This window comes from Mchenga conophoros, linkage group LG15 (assembly GCF_057382185.1).
Source record: "Mchenga conophoros isolate Kocher_MC1m ecotype Shallow Benthic linkage group LG15, M_conophoros_male_GT1.1, whole genome shotgun sequence".
Lineage (NCBI taxonomy): Eukaryota > Metazoa > Chordata > Actinopteri > Cichliformes > Cichlidae > Mchenga > Mchenga conophoros.
Window position 1 is genome coordinate 6,561,547 of NC_140540.1, and position 20,506 is coordinate 6,582,052.

General features: G+C 40.6%; 2 protein-coding genes across 2 annotated transcripts; both read right to left on the bottom strand.

Annotated features, from left to right (window-relative positions):
* Positions 1-431: 431 nt before the first annotated feature.
* Positions 432-7,421, bottom strand: LOC146557605 (phospholipase B1, membrane-associated). Its single transcript, XM_085247207.1, has 16 exons — positions 7,302-7,421; positions 6,959-7,023; positions 5,278-5,368; positions 5,091-5,149; positions 4,421-4,488; positions 4,202-4,245; positions 3,969-4,089; positions 3,802-3,853; positions 3,642-3,722; positions 3,476-3,541; positions 3,271-3,362; positions 3,102-3,183; positions 1,818-1,919; positions 1,513-1,608; positions 1,306-1,377; positions 432-846 (listed from the first exon to the last, which is right to left on the bottom strand). Exons 1-16 carry the CDS (start codon positions 7,357-7,359, stop codon positions 721-723), a joined length of 1,275 nt encoding a protein of 424 aa, XP_085103333.1. The 5' UTR covers positions 7,360-7,421; the 3' UTR covers positions 432-720.
* Positions 7,422-7,635: 214 nt separating this feature from the next.
* sel1l (SEL1L adaptor subunit of SYVN1 ubiquitin ligase) lies at positions 7,636-18,175 on the bottom strand. The gene is made up of 21 exons (XM_085247297.1): positions 17,628-18,175; positions 17,448-17,485; positions 16,995-17,184; positions 15,709-15,876; positions 14,884-14,989; positions 14,218-14,380; positions 14,044-14,097; positions 13,899-13,958; positions 13,725-13,806; positions 13,489-13,643; positions 12,903-12,959; positions 12,731-12,799; positions 12,307-12,384; positions 12,102-12,164; positions 11,783-11,870; positions 11,492-11,640; positions 11,169-11,334; positions 10,889-10,963; positions 9,883-10,055; positions 9,626-9,754; positions 7,636-9,476 (listed from the first exon to the last, which is right to left on the bottom strand). Exons 1-21 carry the CDS (start codon positions 17,713-17,715, stop codon positions 9,210-9,212), a joined length of 2,418 nt encoding a protein of 805 aa, XP_085103423.1. The 5' UTR covers positions 17,716-18,175; the 3' UTR covers positions 7,636-9,209.
* Positions 18,176-20,506: the final 2,331 nt, after the last annotated feature.

The following is a 20,506-nucleotide window of genomic DNA, read 5'->3' on the forward strand; positions in this document are numbered from 1 at the left end:
CTGATCGAGGCACATTGCCAAGGTCCCTCTGCGTGAGTAAGCGTGCAGAAACAAACAAGCATAAAAAAGTTTTGTTTTTTAAAAAGGTAAATCTGAGTAAATTAATGAGTCTGAAAACTTTTTTTTAAAAAAAGGCCCAGAAGTTTTTAAAGAGGCAAAGTCGTTAATATTTTATGTATGAATGTATAAAAGTCACACGAACCAAAAGTAGGTCGTCATGCTTTGTTAATTACAACATTTGCAATTTGTACAAAGCAAACTTTTTATTAAAAATACATATATGCTCTAAGTCTGCTCCCCAAATGGGGGAGAAACAGAAACATCCCACTACCAGGCATGCGGTCTAACTGGTATATCGTCTTTAGCGCAGGAAAAGTTATTTAAATCTCAATTAAAAACTGTAAAAGGGTCTATTAGAAAATCACATTTCTCAGTTCAGTTCACTTTGAAGAACAGTTCACAACACCAGTCATCTCCAGGCACTTTATTTAGTAAAAATCTGGCAATATTATAGAGACAACCCCCAACCATCTGAAGCTCCCCTATCCTCATCTCGTCCATCTCCAACATCCTCTGAGATTCAGATATTTCGGCTGCATGATTGCAATGATTGTTTGTTGTCAAATCTGTCAGTTTGCAGTCATTTCCTCCATGCTGGTGAATGGCTAAAAAACTCCTTTCGCCCTCTGTGTGTTTTGCGTCGGGAAAAGGAATTAAAAGCTACATAACTCCAAACTGTGCCAGGAGGAGCAGCAGGAAGATGACTGCTGGTGATGGAGCGTCAGTCTGGAGGGTAGGTTGGTCTGACTTGGCTGCGATCGGTCGAGTGAAGATATATGGGTGTTCCTACGTATATGATATGTAATATAATAACTGTAAAAATCAGATATTGAATTAAGATTTATCACAACACAAATAATGCAGTACTGCAGAGCGTTTTGAGAAGCGTGACGCACCGTAGCCTCTTTCCCAGTCTTTCAAACAGCTCTGAGTTGCTGGTGAACTAAAATTAATTTTTATTTCACCAAGCACTCATTTATTTTAATGCAGTGTCATTTATATGCACAGCAGCATGACAAAGCAGTAACAGAGTGTTTTGAGAAGCATCTAAAGCACAGGAATCATAACAAATGGAGAAAAAAAAGGTTCCACAGCGCTAAACTTCCTTGAATCAACAGACTTTTAAACAAACATTTTAAAACACTTTCTGAAACCTAATTTCACTGGAGGAACGTTTAGTTAATATTCAATTCTTTAGACCAATCAGGCCAAACAAAGTTGTCAAATATGGAAAGCTAATCTTACCATAGGCGGACAGATGAGAGTGATGGGGTTAGAGAAGCTGCTCACAATCGTCTTTTCTCCCTCGGGCTGAAACTGTGAGAGAAGCAGACATGTGTATTTGAACAATTACACAGTTCACATTCATGTGAATCCTACACAATAAACCCTGAATGACTCATTGACCTTTAGCCTCTTGTGCCTTTAAATCAAATACAACTTATTGTTCACCATGTTGTTCCACAGTCCCTTGGCCAGCTCCTCATGTCCCTTTATGGTAAAGTGGAAGCAGTCGTGAGTGAAGAAAGTCATATCGATCTTCCCGTTCTGCTCAGAGAGACACAAAATACACTGCGGTATAGTTTTAGTGATGGACAGCATTGTTGGTGAAACATGACTCGTGAGTTTCTCAGCCAAAATGCTACAGCTGTCACACTGGGGATCACTGATGAGTCAGTCATCGCCGCGTGATGCTTCGCACCGATTGGTCTGAAAGCAGACACTTATGTCACACTGATAGGCGTGAGATGGATTACCGGGAGGCGGGGCGGGTCCGCGTTCTTCAAAAAGGGCTGGAGAACAACGGCGAAGTCGTCCCTGAAGAAGCGGTCGCTGTACAGCAGCTTCTCGAGTCTTTTCTGCAGATGAAAGCAGCGTGAGAATCAATTTGTCTCCCATTCTCCTCGCTTGTGCTGTTACAATAACAGCAAACACACAAATTACAGTGAGAGCTGCGAACATGAAATCAGCATATAATGTTTTGGGTGCAATGTACCCTGTTTGCACATTAAAGTGAGTTATCATTTGGGACAATGACAAGGCAAATTATTATGGAAGATACAGTCAAAATGCATTTTAATGGGCATTTCTTTAAGCTTTGTTTCCTTCCAAAATAGTTCTTCTTTCAGGCTGGTAGAAAGCAAATGTTTAAAATACATTTCTCTGCACTCTGTAAATTAGATATTTATACAAATTAGTGCATGTTTAACAAGGCAGTTTTGGTATTCTATGGCAAATGGGCTCTATAGTGCCAGGCAGTGAGCACAGAGGACATCTGTTTGAAGATGAAGTCTGTTTATGATTGTTTGGTCACTGCCATCCACACCATCCTCTTCCTCTTTGCACAAAGGAGGAGATACCAGTCCTGTAACTGCCTGTCTCCTGGAATCTCCTCCGTGCTCTTGAGACTCTGCTGGGAGACACAGGAAACTGCCTGTGCAACCTCTGCAGGGTTCAGGTATCACCTTATGTACCAGTAGTTACACTGACCCTAGTCAAATGCTAAACTAGTGAAAACACAGGAAGAAAATATGAGGAGTGACCTCCACTGTAAAACCATTGCTGTTTTGGGAGTTGTGTCTCTTTGTTGTCCCTCTAGAGCACCTTTCGTTAATTTCATTAACACTAAAGCAGCTGAAACTGTTTAAACAACCCTCTCTGTTACTTTTAGCTGACTTGATGCTATACTCTGATTAAAACATTTTTAAGCAGTGCATGTATATTTATGGCGGTTTTTCCTCATATACTGACCTAGAAATCTCATCTCCGATAGCTCTTACATACAACAGAGTGTGCAGTTCAAGATTCTGCAGGTGTTTTACAGACGAGCTTGTTTGTGCAGCCTAACATTCAGAGTCTGCTGTACAGAATGAACACGTTGTTCCTAAAAAACATGGGATTTTTTTTATGATGCATAGAGGGATCAAAAAAGAGTCCATATTCCTTCTAATGTGGCAACCAAATGAAAGAAGAATTTATCTCCTGTACCATCTTTCCTTATATAATACATAATCTTATAACATGAAAGAAGTAAAGTGCACCTGGAATTCCAGATTGACCTCCACCAGCTCCCGGAGTTCAGGAGATCTGGCTACTGGCTCTATCAGGCACGAGCAGAAAGACCTAAAACAAAGTCAAAAAGTAAAAAGTTCAAGAAGTGTCAATCAAGCCAGAGTTTAACTTGTTCTGAGAGAGAAAGAGAGTGATCACCGCTGGAGCAAACACCCTGGGGTGGGCTTCTGCACCTCCCTCAAAGTCTGCATGGGGAGGATCTGAACCACGTTCACAATCATACGGGGAACCTGAAGCACAGCATGAAGACCTGCACTGTAGTGATTCAGCACAGCACTGACCCTCAGTCTCAGCAGACAGTAAATCCAGGGCTAAGCCTGATTTCGTTTATCTTCGACTTTACCTCATTCATAAGCATTTCCAACGAGACAGTCATATAGTGGATGAAGTTATCTACTGAAAAAAGAGCCTGGAAGTAGAGGAGATTCATCAGAGGTAATAGAAGAGGCAATATTCCATATATAGAGAGAGATTTTCTATTGAATTAAAGATAAGAGACCAAGACAGACTTTATCTTTGCAGTAATCACAGATGTCATTCATGCCCATGAGAATAGTCAAAAGCTTCCAGTCCTCTTCAAAGTTGAGACCCTAAAGGAAGAGACGACAGTCCCGTTACCTCTCCCATCCCTGTGCTGTATCATTACTGAGAAAACAGGCCTCGCTTTACCTCGTAACCTCTCAGTGTGTCTATCAAATGTCTCGTCTGACCGGGGAGATTGCTACAAAATAAAGAATAACATGTTTCCTAAAGTGAATTAGGTCACAGCTCAGTTATTTTTGTAGAAGAATATAATTTGTTAGATTAGGCAACACAAAAGTAAGCGAAGGTCTTACAAGGTGTTGTGTCCAGTTACGGCCAAGTTGAAGCCCGTTTCACTGATATGAGCCTGCATCCCATGAACTGTCTTTCCAGGAGAAGCTCCAAGCAGACTGGGGTTAAACAGCTTGATGATATCTAAAAATGACAGCGTCAAACAGGTAAAGAAAATGAGCTGGACTTTTCTCGTTGTGAGTTTCATGGAACGATACAGTTAAGAAACAGCTCGGACACAGCAGTGACAGCTTACTTGCCAAAGTAATGACATCTTGATATGTCCCATAGCCTCCAATGCTGCAAGCAGAAAGGAAAGCAATACCAGCAGCAGAACTGTTAATGTCAGTTTAACCTTGTTTCTTACAGACTGACACTCTCATGGGGGAATACAGTTTCTAACATGTTCCTGATATGAGATCAGTCTGCTTCACATCATCCTGATTGTTATTTGTGCGAGATTTGTGACAGGCACCTCCATGACACGTGACGAAACTCAATGGGAATGCCGAGGACAGTAGTGGCGTTGGCGCCGATAGCCGTCTGGAAAAGAAGGGGCACAGCATAGAGAGATCAGGAGCCAAGGAACAGAAGAAAAGCAGTTTTATGAGTAAGTGTTTGTGTGGGTGGTTTGTCACTCTAATTTAAACGGATCCTATTATGCCTTTCCAAATTCTCTGCCGTATACGTGCAACGCTGCCGAATCAAGGCTCGGGATGAGAACTATTATAAACTGTGAGTCATGCAACGATACACAAAGAGTCTAAGAATACAAATATAGAGGAGATGATAACAGGTCCCCATTAACCAGCTGCAATTTGGGCATCTTCTCTTAGATTATGAAGATGTGCCGTTCTCATAAAAGCACAAAAAGAGATAATAACTAAGCTGACTGCTCTTCCGTTGGTGCAACATTTGGTTAGTAATGCAGTTTAAAGTTTATTTCCATCTCATTTGCACTCAGTCTTTATCCATCACTGTAAGCGTTTTAGCTCTTCTCACGATTGCAGCTGCCTTCTGCTCAGCAGGACTAAGCGAGTATGCAAAATGAATGAATCAACGGTCAGAGCGAGTCTATTTTTGGTCGATGTTACACTGTATCATCGGCACAGCAGAGGAAGCAGCAAACAACATATAACACCTACTGTCAGAGAATCCCCCAAGGCGGCGATGACTTTGATATCTGCGGCCTTCACAAATTCAACTAGACAAAAGGGTGGAAGGAGGGGTGGATAGAGGGAAGGTAGAGAGGGAAAGAAAGAGAAAAAGAGCGTTAGTTCAAACTCTTGAACAACACAAGATTTGAGGTCAGCAGGTGACACCTGGACAGACCTGAGGAGGGGACAGAGGGAGAAGGACTCATGTCTGAGCACTGGAACACAGGATGCTTGAAGCTCACTGGCCGGGTTTTCTCTGGAAACTCCTAAATAAGTAAAAAGAGAGAAGCCTCGCTGTCACATCGAGACCAGTTATGTTTCCTTATGAGTCCTTATAATGACAAAAGTTTGTCTTCGGGGACTGACAATTGTTTTCTTCTTTTTTGAGCGTCTTCCTACATCGGAATAAACTGCTATAAATGTCTTAAACAGTTGCGTAAGTTTAATACTGTATATGTTGATGCATTTGTGGAGAAAAAAGGGAAGCTCATGTGCAAAAATCTTTAAAAAAATCAACTTTAAAATCTTCAAAAAAATCTTATTGCATTAGAACGTTTTAGATACATTATATTGCCATAAGTATTTGCTCATCCACGTTCATGCGCATGTGAACTTGCATGACATCCCATTCCTAACCCATAGGGTTTAATATGACGTCAGCCCACACTTTGATGCTATAACAGCTTCAGCTCTCGTGGGAATGCTTTCCACAAGGTTTAGGAGTGTTTATGGTAAATTTTGAGCATTCTTTTAGAAGTGCATTTGTAAGGTCAGACAAGAAGACCCGACTCACAGTCTCCACTCCAATTCATCCCAAAGGTGTTCTATTAGGTTGAGGTCAGGACTCTGTGCAGGCCAGTCAAGTTCTTTCACACCAAACTCGCTCATCCATGTCTTTATGGACCTTGTTTTGTGCACTGATGAGCAGTTATGTTGGAATAGGAAGGGGTCAAACCCAAACTGTTCCCACAAAGTTGGGATGTGGAAGCATTAAGAGTTCCTTCCACTGGTGCTAAGGGGCCAAGTGCAACTCCTGAAAAACAACCCCACACCATAATCCCCCTCTACCAAACTTTACACTTGACACAATGCAGTCATACAAGGACTCCTGGCAACCGTCAAACCCAGATTGATTTTTTGGGAGCATTGGTATTGTGGTACTTTAATACATTTTACAGCATAGCAAGTCTGAAAAACAAACAAACAGGATAATAGCAACTAAATAACTGACAGTAAGATCAGGCAAAGCTTAAATTATATTATGATGTGATCACTGTTTTTGTCCTTGTCACATGATCTGTAAATAGTGTCTCTGTATGTTTTTACTAACTTGTGTGTAACACCAACCTGCCAGAGGGTCTGCAGATGGAAATTAGCCCAAGGCTATAATCTGGCATATTTACATTTGTTAAAATGTTCATTAATATGTATTGTCCCTCTTTCTAAATAAAATAAATATAAAAATATTTAATCCAGCAGAGCACAGTGTTTGTGCATTAAGATTCTGTTGTAGATTACAGTAGGCAAACCTGAACATAACTTTCACTGCTACCGTGGAAACCTCATCTTCAGTACCTTGTCGGACTGCGTTTTTATTGATCGATCATTGTTTCACTGTCTTTGATGCGTTAGCTGTGCACAAGTTCAGGATGCCTGCTGGGCCATGTGGTTAGTCTGGTGTGACACGATGATAACCTACTTTTAAGAGAACGGTTAACAATTGCTATATATTGTTTTTTGTCTTTTTAATAAGCCTGTCAACGAAGGCTTTTTGCTGTTTAAATGACGACCAAAATTTAAACTTTGTGTCTAACAACAAAATAAACCCTCAGTGATAAACATAGGTGAAACAGTACCTTATTGAGGGCCTCCTTGCTGTAGTGCCGAATCCCCTCTTCATACTCCAACCACCAGTCATTTCCTTTAAAGGGATCATTAACTGAAACTTTTCAAACCACTTTATAAGCCACTGATAAAGCTCATCTTTAATCAGCTAAATAAGCCCTAGTTCAAAGGTTTTTGGTCTTGACTTTGGCCTTGGTGTATATCTATAAAAACAGATGGTTGATATAAACCCAAACAATCCATTAAAAAAATAAATAATAAAAGGGAGGGCCCCGTTTCAGAGGCTGTTGTTACAATAAATATAGGCACACAGCCTCACGTGGGAGGTGCCTTCCTGCTTGTTCTAGCACTTACCTTTGACAGAGCAGGACGCGAGCACACACGTTGCCACAGCGATCCAAAGCCACCCCATAGTATTGCGTATGGACCAGTCAATGGGTCACCCCTACACACTGCACAATGCGACCCTCAGTTTTCACAGCATTGTCACTTTGTCTCAGCCTCAATGGCTGAGCGACAACCAACAGGTCCAATGAGAAGCGGCCGCTCTCGCTGCTGATCAATGTCAGCAACATTGCAGTGTTATGTCAGACATTTAAAGCCAAGCAGGGCACAAGCCACTTATCCGAACTACAAATGATCATCGATCCAAGCATTTCGGCAATCAAACATTCAGAACATCTTTGAAATATCCATATATCATTTATTAAATTTATAAACGCGTTTTAATGGTTAAAAAAAAAAAAGAAGAAAAAAAGAAAAGAAAAATTCTTCTCTGTAACTTTGCCCAGTGTTTTATTTCACACCAATTGTGAGTTATGTGGGTGCCGATGTGAAAGCAGGAAACAGTTTGGACTTATTTCTAATCATCCTGCAAACAACACTACGCTCTCCTTCTGGGGTTCAATCATGCATATCTATTGGCAGTTAAACACTAACTTTAGTACATTTTGTGGAAGTGAACAAATGAGAAAAAAAAAACAAATGAAGTGAAAAAACAAAAATAAAAAACAAAATGAAATTTCAGATCTTGGTTCCAGAAATGCTGCATGGTCTAACCGTGGCTTCGTTTGCTTTTCAGCGCAGCCTCGGATTCATGTCCGTCTGATCTCAGAAGTGTAGGCAGATTTCCAACTTGGACGTTTGGTGAGGGGGTGGAAATTGTCACGACAGCTGAAGTTTTAGAACAAAACAAAAGGGAAAAAAAAAAAAAACGAAATGTGATCCACTTCCTCTACTGTAGAAACAATGCAAGGTTTAAGTTGTTGCTATCTTTAAGGCTGCTCCAGATAACAGTTGGCATTTAAAAAAAAAAAAAAATACTAAGCTGCCTTTCAAAACCAGCAACAATAATTAAATCAAAGAACAGTGTTGGAAAAAAAAATGTACACATACTGTAGTGTACAACTTCCAAAAAAGTTTAAATTCCTCTCGCTTGCTTTTTAAATTAACTTTGATGTTTCTGTACACATTTTAATCCCCGTGTGCATCAGCAAACATCACCTACTTCACAGCCCAGCTTTTCTGTCAGTGAGAACTTCCCAAACTATTGTTCTTGTACTGATGACTCAGCATAGTTTTAGTATATTTAGCACTTATTGATCTGACAACATGTCACCCAAAATAACTAATGAATGCAAAACTGCAAAGCATAAAGGAATGCAAAATTTGTTCACTCATCAGTTAGCTCAAAAAAAAGGCTAAACTAAAAGTCTGCAAGGAGATCAGAGAAGACATGCAGAGAACCAGGACTTTCTTTTACCAAGTAGACCAGCGCTAGAAATGAAAATGATTTTACTTCACATTTTCCACCCAGACTTTTTTAAAATACTGAACAAAATTGGGAATGAAGCTGTCTAACGAGTGTAATTTTCTCAGTTGAGTTCGTAATGCTTTTGATCTGGCAACCACAAGACTAATTCCATGTTGAGGACACGGGGGGAACGTCTGGCAGTATCCTGAGTCAAAAAGTACCAAGTCCAAACACTCTCTACTGCAGTGTTGTCCATTAACACCCACAATGTGTCGGTTTCAGCAGAAGACCAGCATATTTTAAAGGAAGAAAGAGGTGAGACTGAACAGTTCAGCAGCCATCATCAAGCCTTTAAAAAAAAAAAACAAAAAAAAAAAAACCCACACACACATGGCGGGGAACAGGCAGAGTGGGCGAGGTGCTCAAAGTAGCAGGTATTCAGCTACTGGTGCTCCATGCAGTGAGCCTCTTGTCCATCTTTCACCACCCTCACTCCGTCTATCTCCCTCTCAGTGCTGCTCCTCCTCTTCCTGGGCCGGGCCCTGCTCTGGTGTTTCTTCCTGAGCCTGGGGCTCGGCCTGGGCCTGTGGCTGTTCCTGAGGCGGCCTGGGAGGAGGCGCTGGGGCAGGTGGGCGAGGTGGCACTATGATTTGGTGTTGGCGCTGTCGGTAGGCGATGACTGTGCCTAGCAGTAGGGCGATGACCGTCATGAGGTAGAGATCCCACTCTGGGCCCAGCAGCTGGTCCAGATCCACCTGAGAAATCAGCTCCTTCAACTGCGAGAAGTCGCAACCAACAAGGAGGAAAAAGAAACATCATTTTTCTTTCTAATGAAGAATCTCTGAAACTATCTGAAGTACAAGACGTGTTACTGAAAACCATACGGTTAGCATGACAGCTTGTGAATTCAGGAGGAAATACTCACATTAAGATCCTGCAGGTACTGGAGAGCATAAATCAGGCCCAGTTTGCACAGAGCTAGAAAAACTGGAACCTGGGCGTCAGGACTGGCCTCAGCAGCCATGTCATAAAACCGTTTGGCTAGGTGGATGTCCTGCAGCAAAAAAAACATGGAAAATTTCAGAATTAGAAATCAAATTAACAACCACACTGACTTTGCTAAATGACAAAGCGCAAATTTGTGACATGTTGAGAGCCAGGTGATGTTTAGTGAGTGCTCACCTGTTTGATACCCAGGCCTTTCTCATGCATGTAACCCAAGTTAAACATGGCCTGTGCGCTGTGCTGCTGCTCAGATGCCAACCTATAGTGAATGACAGCCGTCTCGTAGTCCACGTCCGTTCCGTAGCCATAGAAATGATAGTCTCCCAGTTTTATCCTTGCCACGGTGTAACCTTACAAGGACAATTACATGTGTAAGATTTGGTTTTATATGCAAACAGTCACGGCTAGAAATCTTCTGTGAACCAGCTTAGTGTTCACCACTCAGTATCTCACACTGATACACAAAGACAGGCTGAGCTCGATTATCATAAATTACGATGCATGTGACCCCAGAGAGAATCAGTGCACCCTCAGCAGCTATGGCTGCTCAGGCATTAGCCTGTTCCACTGCACTTAGATAATATATAGCTATGGAGGATGCATGAGACACACTGGAGCTGTGATGCTCACTGTTGCCATGGCTTTTGTTATTAAGGTTGTTGGCTGTGACACGCTTGTTGATAATAAGTGCAACACAAACTATGTGCAGTGGTGTGTGTGTGTGCTGTAAATTGAGCTGGTTGTGCTGGCTGAGCATTGTAGTGAAATGTCTCCATTTCTGAAAGGATGTGGAGTTTTGGTACCACGTTGGTTACACCTGATAAAACCACAGTGGGGTCAAATTCTGTACAGCGCAATGAGACTTTCTTTGGTAACAGAACTGTGCTCAGCTAGCAGGAGTTAGACATCCACAGCAGCACAAATTCAACCACAAAAGGAGCCAAAGTTTGACTAATAACTGTTTCACACAGCACAGCACAGCCAAGCAGAGCAGCTGCAGCTGTGCTCACAGCCAGTGTCTACACAGCATCACAGTTCAATCAAGTGAAATGTGCAATAAGCAATACGTTCCCAAGCTAAACATCATGACGCATTTCCCTAAACTTGCAGTGCACTTTGACTCTACTGCTCCGGCGCACACACTGTTCACACTGACGAGGAGACGGAGCTTGTTTAAACTCACCTTGCGCTGCAGCTCTTGTCCAGTGGAGCAATGCACGAGGGTAGGTCTCATTCTCACTGAAGATCCTTGCCCCTTCTGTGTGGCATAATTCACACAAACACATGAAAAATTAAAACATTTAAAATGAGACCTGAATCTCTCTCTAACAAAGGTAAAGAGCGTAGCAGGATCATGACACTAGCATTTAAACATGGCTATAATATTGCAAGTGGTGCACATAAATTAACTGCTAAAAGCCTGCACTACCATGGTTAAATACTAATGTCTTGGTTTTTCTTACTCTGATCCAGAATGAAGGCCACGTTGCTCTGAGCCACCTCGTAGCCCTGCTCAGCCAGCAGCAGATACTGAACCAGCGCAGCGTCCATGTCACCCTCCTTAAAGCTACCGTACGCTGTCATCAGGCGCTCTGACCAGCGACCACGCTCACACACATTTTTGAAAAGCTGCAAACAGGACACACAGTGTGATACACATCTCCAATTTGTATTGAAAGTGCAGATAAAAGCCACTGCTGTTAATCGATAAATGTTTGAGGAGACACCAAGTTGGAGAGACAATCTCTTAACAGTGAAAGAAGCAGCAGATTTAGGGTGGACTAACCTCTACAGCGGTGTGGCAGGAACGCATCACACCAGTACCAGTAGCATGCATCTGGGCCAAGTTGTAGAAGGCCAGGATGTGCCCAGCCTGTGAGGCCAGGTTGAAGAATTTAAGAGCCTGCTTGTAGTCACGCTTCACGCCAATGCCATCTGGGGAACAAGAATAGGAACAAAAATGTTATTATGTGAAGAAGAGCGAAGACTGAGGACTCCTAAACAGACAGCGGGCGAGAGGAAAACTATGAAAGAATGCAGTGAGACACTGAAGGACACACTGAGCTGTAAAACTCACTGTAATACATGGTGCCCAGCTGGAGTTGTCCATCCACCCAGCCCTGCTCTGCTGCCTTCTGGAAGTATTTGAGGGCCAGCTCGTAGTTCTGGAGACAAACACACAACTTTTCAATAGCTGCTTCAGCAGGAGAGACACTCTGACAGCTTGCCATCAAAATAAAAGCCTGTTATATAAAACTGTTTTTCTTTGTTGTTTATATAAAACTTTATTTCAACTCCAAGTGCCTAAAAGTGAAGGTGAGATCTTATCTATATGTACAGATCCCATCAAAAGATATGAGACACGCTTAAAAAAATATATAAATAAAATATCTTACCACTGGCACACCTCTACCATAAAGATAGGCCATCCCCAACCCACTCTGTCCCACCGGATTACCCTGGAAAAAAAAGTAAATTAATATGTAAAAACTATTACTGCATGTTAATATTTAAAGAAAGGGTAACAGAATTCAGCTGTGAGTGAGTGAGCAAGCTCAGAGTGAATAAATTACCCAGTTTAGTCTACAGCGTTATCCTTACCAGGTCAGAAGCCTTCTTGAAGTACTGCAAGGCAGTCTCATTATTCTGAGGGAGAAACTCACTGCCTTCTGAATACATCTGAGGAACAGACAGTCACAGACATAAAAGCTAAATTTTATACCTTAAACACAAATACACTGCCCTCTGTGAAAACATCAATGCCAAGCTGGTTTTATTCTAAAAAGTCTCTATAACCAAACTGTCTCTAAGGTCAACACAACACAGTGTTAAATAGATGGAAAATATGGCATTAAAAGCAAAAAAGAAAAAAGAAAAAAAACCCTGCTCTTATAAGAAATGAAATTAACAAGGTGATGAATGGAAAATTTTATAAAAAGAAAGAAAAGAAAGAAATATCTGTTTAAAAAAAGAAAAAAAAAAAGGTGACATAACAGTGAAGTGAGTGAGCCTCCATCTCACCCACCTTTCCAAGAAAAGCCATAGCATGTGTGTTGCCTGCATTGGCTGCCTGGTTGAAGTAGTCATATGCCCTCTGTTGGACAGAAAGCAGCATAAATGCATTTGACAGAGAAAACTCACAAAATAAGCAAAACAAATAAATAAAATACAGTGAGCGAAATCTATGACAAAGATACCTGGTGATTCTGTTCTACTCCACGTCCTCCATGTAAGTGCAGCTGACCCAGGCCCACCTAAGTAAAACATTCAATTAGTAATCAAATAAAAACTACAACAAGGCTTCAGACTGATACTACCCAGCAATGACACATTATGTAGCCCTTTCACATTTAGACATTACATAACATGCATGCATAATCCAAGTCTGACCCAGATTTCAGTTCTTATACAATAAAGTAAATTAGTGCCATCCATTCAAGCTACTTCCCATTCCTGCCCACAAGAAAAAGCAAAAATGCCATATAAATAAAGAAATAATAATAATAAAAATGTGTGGACATGCAACTATATTGTGTAGTTTGTTAATTCCCCACAGTCAGGAGCTTTCACAAAAGGCAGAACAGTGAAGCTGATCACAAATTCAAATGTTTTCTTTGCCAAACACGTGTAACGAGAACGATTTCTAAACTGACACAAATAAACACATTACAAACATTTTGACTGTGTGTTCAATCAACCACTGGCTCAGGTATGTCAAAGGAAAGGTCACATTAGCTCCCAATACCAGCAATAAATTATTTTTTAAAAATTTGACCACTTTACCTGAGCTTGGACGTCCCCTTTCTCCGCTAGAAACTGGTAGTACTGGATGAGGTCTTCCTCCAACATCCCGCTGGTAGATCCCGGGTTCTCCACCTCATCGAGCAGTCTGATCCTCTGCACCGCTGAGCCTCCTGTCAGGGAAACATCGCTGGCCACTAAAGTTGGCAGAGGAAAGAGTGTTATTAGCCCAGCAAGAACTATTACTGCACTAGAATATAATAACGCAAAACACTTACCCTGATTTGCTACAAGCCTATAATGCGTTAGTGCTGACTCACAGCTTTGGGGAACACCCACCCCTCCCCAGTACCTGTAGCCCTAATAAAACAATATAAGGAAGTGTAATTTTTATTAAAGTATACAAATAGCATGACTGCAGCATTTCTTCACTGACAGAAAAATCTGCTTACCAGAATCATGTGAGCGAGCAGGTTTCCACCCAGTGCACCAAAGGTGTAGTAAACCAAGGCCTGAAAAACAGAGAACATGGCAGAACATAAGTAACTACTGACAAACCCATATACTGTAAGACAAATCTACAGAGCATAGACGTACCTTAGCTTGACTTGAGTTAACTCCGAGCCCTGCTGCATACAGAAATCCAAGAGCCTGAAGAAAAGTAAACAGAGCAGAGTGTCACAGAGTTGCTCCTCTCAGCACAAATAACCTGCAAACAGGCTTCCAACACTTTTCTCAAGAGACGTGTATAATTATGAGCGAGATCATTACCATCTGAGCTTTAGGTGAGCCCTCCATGGCAAGCTTCTCAAACATTTCTCTGGCCTTGGTAATATTTTGGTTCATGTAATCTCCAAACAGCATGGCATACGCCACCTTCTCCATGGCTTTCTGGTGGCCTTTTTCTGCCACTTTTAGCAGCTTTTCATATAATCTGAGAAAGATAAGCAGAGTAGGCACAAGCAAAATTGAATCCACGTTCACATAAAAATAATGTGTACATGACAAACAGTGTGATAGCTAAAGCAAATAAGGATGTGCAAATGGAAGGCACGCAAGCGCTGGCTGGTAATAAAACACGCAAGAAATGGACATTGAACCCAATCGACATGTAAAATAACATCAAATTTTGTCTGTGAAATAAAAAGATGACCAGAAGGCAGTAGTGGGAATATGCATTTTAACTTAAACAAATAAAAAGAAAATTGGCAAAAAAATGTAACCTTGCCAAAATCTTCAATTTGAATAGAGCATCTTTACTTTTGTTCCTTTTCTGATTTTTATCTTAAAACAGAGTGTGGGCAAAAACTGGAAAGCTTCTGTTTCTGCTTCATCTAAAAAAAGATTTCAAATCCACATGCTTTCTATAACTCTTCTTCAAGAGTCAAAATTAGGCTGACAACTACCAGAGAAATAAACTAAAAGTAAGCCACTCACTCTTTTTTCTGAGTCTTCCTGGTGGTGGAGTTTAGCATGCGCAGGACAGTCTGATACTGCTTCTCTGCTTCCTCAGCCTGAAGCCTCTGCTGTGCCTGTTCCTCCGCTGAGGGAAAGAGAGGAGAAGCCAATCAGACTGTTTAGAGGAAATAAAAGGTTTTCAAAAGGTTGGTAGCAGTAGCAGTTATGCAAACAAAGTCATAATAATATCTTCAGGCTGGTTTCAGTAGTCGTTTAGTTCTACCAAGACTGTTACTGAGAAGAACAAAGAATGATCAGTGACAGTTTAACACAAGAATTCATGTGTTAGGGGAAAAACATTTAAGGTCACAGTGACCTTTGATGCTGCACATTGTGTACATATGCTAAGTTTTTGGCTAATAACAAATTATGCATTTTTGCAACAGACTACTAGTAAAAAAACATGCTCTTTACTGAGTTGTGTCTTATGTGTAGACAAATCGGTTCATCTGGTGGCCTAAACAACCAAATAGGAAGAAAAACAAAAACAAAAAAATCCTCTGAAAATGGTCAGGTACAAGAGCTGGACTGAAAATGAGTGAAAAACCAGCCGAGTCCAAAGAAAACATTTGAAAGACCTTGAGAAAGCCTGAAAAACTATTGCTCAAGATCACTTTAAATATTAAAAGCAGGTCTGGCTCCTTGGAAGCAAAACATAATGAAATGAGGGCTGGCTCAGGACCTGTACTGTACAATGCAATATATTTAATACCAAAGTGCCGTAATGTGACTCCATTTTGGCTTTAAAATGAATCACAATATTTCATTTGTGAAGGTTTTAGAGTTTTTGAGTTTGAAACTCACTCTCACAGAAACCCCATTTCTTATCCTGGTCATAGTCGTACGTCGTGGCACACCATAGCCGTCCATCCCCCCGCCCGTCAGTGGTACACTCTATGTACTCTGTCTCCTGGAAGAGGAAGGGGAATATGCAGGGTTCTCCATGGGCTGTACCTCCATTCACCACAGGAACTGTATTTAAAAAAAAACAAAAAACACCCATATATAAAATTTACTTGATTGAAAACAAACAAACTCTGGCTGTTTTCCTTTAAAATACTGGTGGACCTGAGGTCTAAGTGAAAATATATTTTTTTCTTTATATTCTCAAATCTTTTGGTTTTTGCTGCACCATCAACTTTGGTGTGGAAAAATAACAAAGAGACAGAGGAGTTGAAACAATTACCATAGAGTTGCAACTTTACACACGCAATTACGTTAATCTGAATACATCTCCTTCACACAAGTTCAGTAATACAACTGTGCAATGAGCTAGCAGGGTAATTACAAACAATCCCCAAGTGAAATGATGTAACTGCACTGCAAGAGGAGCCACAGGTGCGAGAAGCTGTTTAGTGTCTCACGGGGGTTTAACCGTTTATCAAATGTGGCTCTACCCTGAAACCACACTCAGCTTAGCTCAGAGTCAGGCAAAGTGAAAACAGGTTAACATGTTAAACACTAAACAAAGCTTACAAAGGAAAAAAATCATAAGAAAGAGCTTGTTTGCAATGCTGAGATCATGAGACGTGTGATAACACCACTACGAGGCACTACAACAAAAAGAAAGATTTATAGGTTCAGACTAGACATCGTTAAAATATATCACTAAGCTTTTCCTTCCATGTAGCATGCTAACATCTTAGGCTCTTTATTTTAAGAACGCATAGGGAACTATCTTCTGACAAAACATTTAACACTTTAAAGCAATCAACGATAAAATTTGAAGCTCCAAGTCCCAAGCTGAAATCGCACTTCTTTACACTGTTATAATCAGATACCAAATAGCTCAACGGCCCATTAAAGTAGCTACATTCAGCAGTCATGACCATTTTTGGGCCATCCTGAGGGCTCTTAACATGCAAACACTTTTAAACACTGATAACATTTTCTAATGTAAAAAGTGGGGATTAGAATATCAAAGCCATCACTGGTATAGCAGGAGATGCTAAAAACTAAATTTCTAATAATTAAAACAGTAAAAACATCAGGAAGTATTTAACAACTTTGACATCTCAAACGTTAATCAACTTATTGTGATTGTTTTTCACGCCTTTGTTGTGTGGATGTTTTAAAATCTTACACCTTACCCTCTTTAGGTTTTTCCTCAACGGGAGGAGCTGGGTCAGGTAGGTCCTCCTTCTCCTCTCCTTCTAGACCCTCCGAAGGGGGCTGTGTTTCCTCTTCAGGATGGGAGTGATCAGTGGTCATAGAAGTACCTGCCACAATTTCTGGTGATAATCGAACATCTTCCTCTTCAGAGTCTGGGTCATGGTAGGACTGGAGAAATCAACAGGAGGTTATTACAAAGGATTACTTAAAGGAGGGAAATTACGCTGTATATAAAAACAATGCCTTTGCATGAGGCTCATTTGCAAAGTTAGCAGTGTGTTCAATTTCTTTTTAAGTTGAATGACTTCTTACTTTAACTTTTCTAGGCAACACGTATACAAAATCGTGTGTTACATATAACTCCCAAGAGACCAGCTTGCAAATGAGTCTATGATCAGCATTAACCATGCACCAAAGAGCCCATGACACACCTTTAACTCTGGTGCTTCGTCCTGGTGTTGCTCCTCATCTAAAAAGCATTAATGTTGCAGCAGTGAGAGATGTGTTGTTTTGATTCAGTCAAAGAAATGTAATAGACGAAAACAGGTGCTGTGACACTTTAAGACACGCGTATAGTGAGTGTTACAACACCACCGGCATTTCATACTCACCAGCTGTTACTCCTTTGCTGAACACTATGAAGAGAATACCCCAAAAATAAAGTCTCCTTGCTGTTTTCAAACACTTCTTATAGCCCATTGTTGTTATTTAACAAGCTAACAATCTGCTAGCTGTGACTACTGCTATTTCTATTACTAAACATCCAGTCGCAGTCTCGGGTCACACTACGAGAAGTAGCATAAGTAAACTCCCTGTCACACACTAGTCTGAGCCGTATTCCCTCTAGATGCCAGCTTGTTTAATTTTAGCTACTGTAGCTGTTTAACAAGCTAATAGATCCCAATGTGAAGCTAAGCTAGCAGAGTAGCACCTGCTGAAATGACGTAAACCTAACAAGCTAGTTTTACATAGCCGCAACAAAGGTTAGCAAGACAGCGTTAATAATATATGCCCGCTGTTCAACTGCTCGGCCCAAAAACTGGATGACGAGTACCTCTTGACACTTCAAAATATCCACGTTTAGGGACGAAAGCCAGTAGCTTTACCCTTTGATATACACCACCCAAATACTACTTAGCGTTGAGCCCACACTACTGATCGCCACTTCCTTTTCTTGTGATTCGACCAATCACATTGCGCCTAGATTGACAGTAGCCAATGAATAGGGGCCAAAGATATGTCAGCGAATCGGATGCGTACACAGTTATGTTTCCAGTTTAGGGGCTTGTCCACGACACCAAAACACTTTAAGGAGATAATAATAATCTGGGAGGTAGAGGGTGTTGTTTGGACATGCTATTAGTTAGGATAAAAATATGCATTTTGAAGTGCTGAAGGTGAATATGTGCAAACCTGAATGTAACTACAATAAAAAGGGAAAACCCGGACATTATGGCATTGAATGTTTTCAGCTCCCGGGTAATCCCATGTTTACTATTTAAACACATTATCCATCTTGAAGGGGAAAATAATAATAAAGAAACTGCTCTCGGGGAAAGAATAAGGGAGAAGAGGAAAATCAGGGACAGTTATCAATCAATCAATCAATCAATCAATCAATCAATCAATCTACCATAGGCCATGCTATGTCAATAAATCTCTTTTTAAATCTCTAACTATAGTTATTCCTTATACTTCAGGCTCTACCTTTCTCGAGTATCTTGTGCAGAGTGTCAGTACTGATTCCTGTTACTTTTGCTACTCTGGGCAACTTTAAAAATTGTGGTTAAAGCAGTAACCACTGGTTTTACTAATCCATTACAGTCCATTTGCTTGGTCTATGCCATTAGATACCTAAAGCCATTTTCTGGCTTTTGTTTGTATTCAATAAGAAGTGCTTTCTGTGATATGATAATATCAAGTCTTTTATTAATGTATTACTTGTTTCTTCTTAGTTATATCAATGTTTTTTAATCCGATCAGTCCTGTGTTTGTGCTGCTCGTTATTCCATTTTAATAATTGTGCAAAGTTTTTTTCAGTGTCTTAAATCCCTTGCAAATTTAGCTTTCTTTTAACCTGCTTTTACATTTGCCATTATCTTTGATTATTTTCTTTAAATCACTTTGCAACTGCTGTTTTTGGAGCTTGCGTCATAAATACTGGTTAGTTACTTTAGTGGGTTTCTTTCTGTAAAGCACTGGCATTTGTGCTTTAATATTTCGTTCATAGTGTAGTGGTTTAAAACTCTTACCACATATCAACTGCCATTATGCAAGTTTCAAAAGAACATCCTTCCTCAATGTGACGCTGAAAAACTTGTTTATGCGTTCATTACATCTAGGCTGGATTGTAATTCATTACAAGAGTACTGACAAGGATTAGAAAGAGACAACATATTTCTCCTACACGTCTCCTTAGAATATTTCTCCCACACTGACTTTTTTCTCTGGCTCCCCGGTAAAATCAAGAATTGAATTTAAAATTTGTCCCCTCACATACAAGGTCTTGAATAACCTGGCTCCATCTTATCTTAAAGACCTCATAGTTCCATATCACCCTCTGTGCTTTCAGACTGGTGGCTTACTTCTGGTTCTGTTTGAAAGTAGAATGGGAGGGAGAACCTTCAGCTTTCAGGCTCCTCTATTTTGGAACCAGCTCCCAGACAGACGCTATCTCTACTTTTAAGATTAGGCTTAAAACTTTTCTTTTTGATTAAGCATATAGTTAGGGCCGGATCAGGTGACCTTCCCTTAGTTAGATAAGATAAACCTTTATTAGTCCCACATGTCCTGCAAAAGGTAGGCAGCTGGGAGCTTCCAATGATGCACTGTATTTCTTCTTCACTTACCTTTTTCACTCACGGTGTGTTTATACATCACTTTGCATTTGATAATTATTCTGTCTCTCTTCCACAGTGTCTTTTGTGCCGTCTCCCTCCCCTCACACCCAACTGGTCGCCGCAAATGAGCCTGGTTCTGCTGGAGGTCTCTTCCTGTAAAAGGAAGTTTTTCCTTCCCACAGTCAGCAAAGTGCTTGCTCACAGGAGAGTCTGATTGCTGAAAATTTCTCTCCATTATTTTACAATCTTTACAATATAAAGTGCCATGAGGTAACTGTTTTTGTGATTTGGCACTACATAAATAACACTGAACTAAATCGAGCACATTTACAAACAAAAGGTTTTTGGTTCAATTCCAGCTGGAGAAACAAATCCTCTTTGCAGGGCATCTGGGGTAAAAACTCTTCTAAATCAAACATGTGGAACTACCTGCTGTGGTGACCCCTTGTGACAAGGGAGACGTCAAAAGTAGCCTTTAACTTTCTGGTTGATCAATAAGTTTCATGAAGCTTACAGGCTCAGGTGAAGAATACAAGGCCTGGAATCTGTAGTACTGGTACATAATAAAGGTGTCAGCAGCTTTAGAATATTAGTTTAAAATTCAAAAGCACTGTGTAAATTCTTATGGATATTATATTCTTCTACAAAGT